This window comes from Rattus rattus, chromosome 2 (genome assembly GCF_011064425.1).
Source record: "Rattus rattus isolate New Zealand chromosome 2, Rrattus_CSIRO_v1, whole genome shotgun sequence".
In the NCBI taxonomy this organism is placed as follows: Eukaryota; Metazoa; Chordata; class Mammalia; order Rodentia; family Muridae; genus Rattus; species Rattus rattus.
In genome coordinates, this window is record NC_046155.1 from 156,198,672 (window position 1) to 156,205,473 (window position 6,802).

At 46.5% G+C, this 6,802-nt stretch overlaps 1 protein-coding gene across 1 annotated transcript; it reads left to right on the top strand.

Annotated features, from left to right (window-relative positions):
• The first annotated feature begins 3,144 nt into the window (after positions 1–3,144).
• Positions 3,145–5,169, top strand: LOC116892240 (interferon-stimulated 20 kDa exonuclease-like 2). The gene has a single exon (XM_032893810.1). The coding sequence runs from the start codon at positions 3,178–3,180 to the stop codon at positions 4,285–4,287; it is 1,110 nt and encodes a 369-aa protein (XP_032749701.1). The 5' UTR covers positions 3,145–3,177; the 3' UTR covers positions 4,288–5,169.
• Positions 5,170–6,802: the final 1,633 nt, after the last annotated feature.

Consider the following 6,802-nt stretch of genomic DNA (forward strand, 5'->3'; position numbering starts at 1 on the left):
AAAAAAGGTGGGATCTAGCTATATTATTAGCTTTACCATCATTTGTAACCTGCACTGAAATCAACGTCTTGAGAAGGGAAGTAGACTCGGCACCTTTGTATCATAGTAGAAGCGTGGGAAGTGCTTCTGGTTTAAAGCATGAACGTCCTTTAAGATGAGTTCAGGGAAGACAGACTCCTCCTGTGGAATAGAAGGCTCAAAGCTCACTTGACCTTGATTTTCAGTATGCGTAGAGACCATGAAAGTGGGGTCTTTCCCCTCTACCCAGAAGACTGAATGTATATAGATTAGATAAATATTTTTAGCACAACGAGACTCACTTTTAAGTCTATATTTAGAAGTCTATATTTTAAAGGAAATGTAAAATCTTGGGTTTGTGACTATGCTAATAGTAGCAGTGCTTTACCAGAGCTAGATGAAAGCTTACAGCATAATTTTAAAAGATTTTTTTTGAGAGCAGAGCTCAGAGAAATCATAGAGATTAAAGATTTTAAGAGTGGAAGGTAGAACCTTAGAGATGAGACTTTGGGGTCATTTGCGTGGTGGCAGCAGTTGTTACAATCTGTGAGAATTTGGAAATGAAGCATGCCACTATTTTGCCATTGGTCTGGACAGAGGCCAGCTGTCTATGGCAGAAGAGAGGGGACACAAAGCGGAACACTGAGCAGGTGTTCCTATAAGCTCCAAGAAGGAGCAGGGGGCTGAAGCTGGGGGACTACGGGCCGGAGCCAGAGATCGCCAGGAGCGAGCAGGAGAGCTGGTAGCCATCCACGTGGGTGCAGAAGGCTGCAGGAGCCGGAGAGGCACACACAGGTGCCCACGTGGAGGGTACAGCGGGCCAGAGGGAAGCAGCAGCTGGAGAATTGGACTCAAGAATTTGGAATCAGATTCACAAGCAAATGATCCATACACAGCTTAGGGAGTTATGTTTGCATCAGACGCTGCAGAGAGAAAAGGTTTGTGCCGGGTGTGTGCACTCTGTATCTGTCCTGCTCCTTTGCTTCCCGATGCCAGGTTCTGCTAGGTCTGGCTCCTGTTCCCACTTTGAACAAATTTACAGATCCACCAGCCTTAATGTAAAGATATGACATTTACACAGTGGTGGGGGTGGGGGTGGGGGACCAATCAAAAACAAACAGGACTTGAAGCAGAGAAAAAAAGAAATAGGGAAATAGGGAATGCATTTTTTTTTTTTTTTTTTTTTCTGTTCCAATTGCTTGGTTGGTCCATTTGGATTGATTGTCTAAGGGATATTGAAGCCATATTCAACCTCAAAGGCAGATAAGCTTAGAGGCTCTGGTGGTTTGAATATGCTTGGCACTATTAGGAAGGGTGGCCTTCTTGGAGGAAGCACATCACTATGGGCGTGGACTTTGAGGTCCTGTGCTTAAATTCTGCCCAAGGAAGAAGAGACCCTCCTCCTCCTGCCTTTGGAAAAAGTCTACATCTGGATGCCTTCAGATCGACATATAGAACTCTTGGCTCCTCCAGCACCATGCCTATCTAGACATTGTCATACTTCCTGCCTCGATGATAATAGACTGAACTTCTGAACCTATAAGCCAGCCCCAGTTAAATGTTGTCCTTTATAAGGATCACCTTGCTCATGGTGTCTGTTCATAACAATGAAACCCTAATTAAGACAGAGGCCCTTAAGTCGAGTGCTAAGTGGAGCAGTTGGAGGTTCTCCAAGAGGCATCCCCCAGGAGGAGCCAGGAGAGAAAGATGGCGTAGTTCCCAGAGGTGAGGTAGAGAAGGAGGTCTGAGGCCTGAAGTCCAAGGTTTTTTTTTCAAGTACATGGGACTGAATGAAGAGAGCACAAGACAAACAGTACGTTGTCACCTTGTGGGTTGGGAACCAGGACCCAAGGAGACATAGTAACTGATACCTGACTTTTGAATGAAGCCAGAAGGTGAAAACTATGCTCAAGATCTAAGTCTCACCCAAGGTGAGAGGTGGGTACCTCTGCCTCCAAGAGTACCAGAGAATCAGGGAAGCATTTAAGCCAACTGAGAGGATCCATTCACCAGTTGCTATTGATAGATGGAAGGCCAAAGGATTGGTGGACCAGAAGGTGGATCTGTTGCAGGTGGAGTGACCTGTTTGGCACCAATGTTAGGATTTAGTGGCAGAGTACCTTGGTATGTCAGGGCCAAGGTATGCTGCAAAGATCATCACACCATGCAACAGATTTCATGCAAGGGATTTATTGGAGGTGGAAGGAGCAAAAAGACTGTCTCAATGAGTGTGTGTGTGTGTGTGTGTGTGTGTGTGTGTGTGTGTGTGTGAGAGAGAGAGAGAGAGAGAGAGACAGAGAGACAGAGAGACAGAGAGACAGAGAGACAGAAAGAGAGAGAGAGTCAGACAGACAGAGACAGAGAGAGACCAGAGAAGGAGTGCTGGGAGACAGAAGTCTGGCTGTGATGTTAGGGGACCTTTTAAAGGGGTTGAAAGCTAGATTAGTGATGATGTAGCTACTAGTGCTGAGGGCAGGCCGGGTGATCATGCTGGATGTAATGGTTGTGGACTGAGGCATCTGCTGCTGATGCCACACACCATACGCAGACAGGTAGTAGGCTTGGAGCTGGCGTTCACTGTGGTGGTCTATACAGATCTCTTTAGAGGCTGAGTGATGGATATGGCTGCCTGCAGCGTGGTGGGCATGTGCTCACGTTCATTGGTATTGGAAAAGACCCCCAGTGCCTGATTTAAAGAGTGGAGTCCATTAAGACATAGACCGTGGCCCACCACCTTCGAGTTGTACCTCCACGGGGCCGAGAGGCCGGGGAGCGCATCCCGCCCCCGCCCCCGCCCCCACCCACGCCGCCACCGCCGCCACCACCGTTGCCACTGCTCACTCACTCCGAGTCCCTGGCCTCGCTGTCTGAGGTGAGGGCGCTGTGGGCGCGTGTGCGCCGGCCGCCTTCCCGTTGCCGCCCGCGTTCTTGCCGTCCGGGCATACGTCGACGCGCGCCTGCATCCGGCTCCGGACGCTTGCGATTTTAGTGGGACCTAACTTGGGGGCCTATGGTGCAAGTATCAGGATTACTTTTGCCCCCAAGGCTAATAGCAGATCTCCTCGTGTTGAACTATGGGATTCCGCAGAGAATGAGACTCTCATCCTTTTTCCATCAGTGGCCACTCTTCCCAGCTTTCTCCCACCATCCACTGACCTCATGTCTACCATACTCCTGAATTTGGACTTTGGGGAACCTTCGAAAAAGGCATTTGGAGGAAATGCCAAACATCAACGTTTTGTCAAGAAGCGAAGGTTCTTGGAACAGAAAGGATTTCTGAGTAAAAAGAACCAACCCCCTAGCAAGGTGTCTAAATTAAACTCAGAACCTCCAAAGAAAGGGGAAACTTCAAGAGTAGATAGCATTTCGAAGATCCTTTCATGCCTAAAGAAGAAGAAAGAGGCAGCTGCCTCCAAGAGGGACTCAGAGCAGTCCAAAGACAAGAGAGCATCATTGTCATGGCTGACCCCTGCTCCTTCAAAGAAGACTGATTCTGTTGTGGCTAAAATAGATTTGCTTGGGGAGTTTCAGAGTGCCCTTCCAAAGCCTAAGAGACGCACCCAGAAGAAGGGCTCCAAGAAGCCCTTGAAAAAGAAAATTGCTACAGAAAACTCCACCCAAGCTCAGTCAAAGGATAAAGGCTCCAACAAGAAGCCCTTGAAGAAAAATGCTGTACAGAACTCCACCCAAGCTCAACCAGAGGATAAGTGCCCTAAAGTCCCTCAAAGCTTGCCAAGGAAGATGGTGGCAATGGACTGTGAAATGGTGGGCACGGGACCCAAGGGGCGTGTGAGTTCCTTGGCTCGCTGCAGCATCGGGAATTACAATGGAGATGTGCTTTATGATGAGTACATCCGCCCCCCCTGCTATATTGTGGACTACCGGACCAGGTGGAGTGGCATCCGGAAGTGCCACATGGTTAATGCTACCCCCTTTAAGACTGCTCGGAGTCGGATCTTGAAGATACTCTCAGGGAAGGTAGTGGTAGGGCATGCCATTCACAATGACTACAAAGCCCTACAGTACTTTCATCCCAAGTCCCTCACTCGAGACACTTCCCAAATACCACTCCTCAACCGTAAGGCTGACTGCCCAGAAAATGTCACTTTGTCACTGAAGCATCTCACCAAGAAGCTGCTGAGTCGGGACATCCAGACTGGACTAAGTGGACATTCCTCGGTGGAAGATGCCCAGGCCACACTGGAGCTGTACAAGTTGGTTGAAGTTGAATGGGAGCAGCATCTGGCCCAGAATCCTCCAGAAAATTAGCAGTCCCAGGGAGACACATGCAGTAGACCAACCCACAGTTCTGCCAGCTTCTCACCTGTAGAAGCCGGAATCATTGGGGAGAGGAGCTTGACCAGAGACTTAATACCCATTGAAATTTCATCTCAGCTATTGTGGTCACTGTGTGTTAAGTGTCTCATGGAAGGGGAAAGCCTTCATGTTAAAATCCACCTCTAGGTCAGGCAGGACACCCAGGCTTGTAATCTCAGATACTTGGGAGGCCGAGACAGGTTATAGATTTAAGGTCTGCCTGGACTACAGAATTAGTTCTAGGCCAGTGAGTCCCTGTCCTAACATAAGAAGAGGGCCAGGAGTAAAGCCCGGTGCTAGAACACTTACCTAGCACATAAACCACTAGATACAGTCTCCAGTGTGGGGTGGGGGATAGTAGAAGGAATGGGACCGCAACTGTTTACTTCTTTAGTGGTGCTAACCACATGTCACAGTGCTTGTGCTAGTCAGCCTTGACTTTGAGGGAGCAAGGCACACCAGGGAATACAGTTTCCCACCTACCTTATCGACGGGATACATATCATAGATCTGTCTCCTTTTGTGGGGAGTGGGGTAAAGGAGTAGCTGAGTTGCCAAGGTTGACCTCAAACACTTGGCCTTAAATGACTTCTTCCTCAGCCCCACAAGTAGCTGGGACCACAGGTGTGTGTTCACTGCTGTGCCTGGTTCTGTTAATTTATGAGGTTTTTTTTTTTGTTCTAAAGTACTTAACAGTATCTTTTCACTTTCAGACGAGTCCTGATTGGAGCTAGGTGTGATGGTCTGTAATCTCAGGATTTTGAGGCCAAGACAGGAAGATCAAGAGTCTAAGACCAGTCTGAGTACATAGAAAAGCTCTGGTTCATAGAAGTAGAAAAAGAGAAGGAAAGGATTGTGTGGTTGCTTGCTGAATTTTAATTTAGGTTCCACTTAGTTTAAAAAGAATTTATATAGTTTTAATAGTCTTTCAGTCTTTTACCTTGCAAATGCAGCCTCTTAATTCATATAATTTTTATGAATTTTTATAATAGAATACTGGTGATTTTTTTTTACATAAAAAGATGTATTTTTTATTTAAAAAAAAAAGACATAGACTGTGTGGGCTGGAGAGATGGATCAGTGGTTAAGAGCACTGTGTACTCTTACAGAGGCCCTGAGTTCAATTCCCAGCAACCACATGGTGGCTCACAACCATCTGTAATGAGATCTGGTGCCCTTTTCTTGTATGCTTTATCATAATAATAAATAAATCTTTATAAAAAAGACATAGAGTGTGCATGTTGCACTTTGGCACTAGTTCCCGTGAGGAACCCTTCCCTAATAGTTACAATGGTGTGGGGTTGGCTTCCCAGGCTTGTCATGCTGACATCTTTGTTGGCACCTTCACATCGGCAACTAAAAGGGTAGGTACTAGTTCCTCCCAGCTATTTTCTACCTTCCTACCCACACAACTTTGTTCTTTCTTTCTCTTTGTAAAACAAACAAAATATAAACAGAAAACAAGAAACCAAACTATGCAGGCAAAATATCAATAACAAGCATGCATGCACTCACGCACGGACGCATGCACACATACACACACACACACGCACTCACGCACGCACACACACACTCAGCTCAAACATATCAGCATGAGACAGAGAAAGTTTACAAAAATAGCTTTTGAGTTTGTTGTGTGTTATGAAACTACTCCAGGACATGGGGCCTTCCCTTAAGTGTATGTAATACTCAGTGGTGTTCCACTGGCTAGTGGTTAAAGGATCCAGTAACCACTTCCCTCTCTTGTGTTGGGATCCTGTCTGGCTCGAACCTCTGCAGGTCCTGTGTGTGCTCTTCTTTGTGTTCATATGTGCATCGATCTTGTAGTATCTGGAAGACAGCTGCCTTAAAGTCATCCTTCACATCTGGACCATAAAATCTTACTGCATCTTGGAGCCTTGAGGGAAAGGGTTTTGGCGAAGACATTCCAACCATTGCTTTCTCAAGTCACTACAGACATTTCAGTTTTCTATACAGTTTATTGGGCTGTGAGAAACACAGACCTCTGAACCCCCCACAAATTTCCCCTTGTTCAAGCTTAGTGATGATGTCTGGGTCACGTGAGTAGCCAAAGGGACACTAGAACTGACTTTGAAAGGACCCCGCATGATGATTTTCTCAACTTCTAGAGCTATGAAAATAGGCAACATTACACTATGGGTCCACCATACCCAGGTCAAGAAAACAAAAGGCACAGATGCTGCCACCAAATGTTCTGTCTCCCTGACAAACCTATTAAAATGAAGGTTTCATTGGATCTTGAGCCCTTCCACTCTATGCCCCTCTACCTCCTCCTCAGTCTTATGTATGACATGAATATAGCATCATCGTTCAACCTCTTCTTGTCCTCAGACCTGATGTGGGAACTGAGAAAAACAGATGCTGGGGAGATGATAGCTAATATGACTACATACCAACAACCCTCATTTCATATAGTCTTTCGCTCATTAATCTGGTTATATTTAGA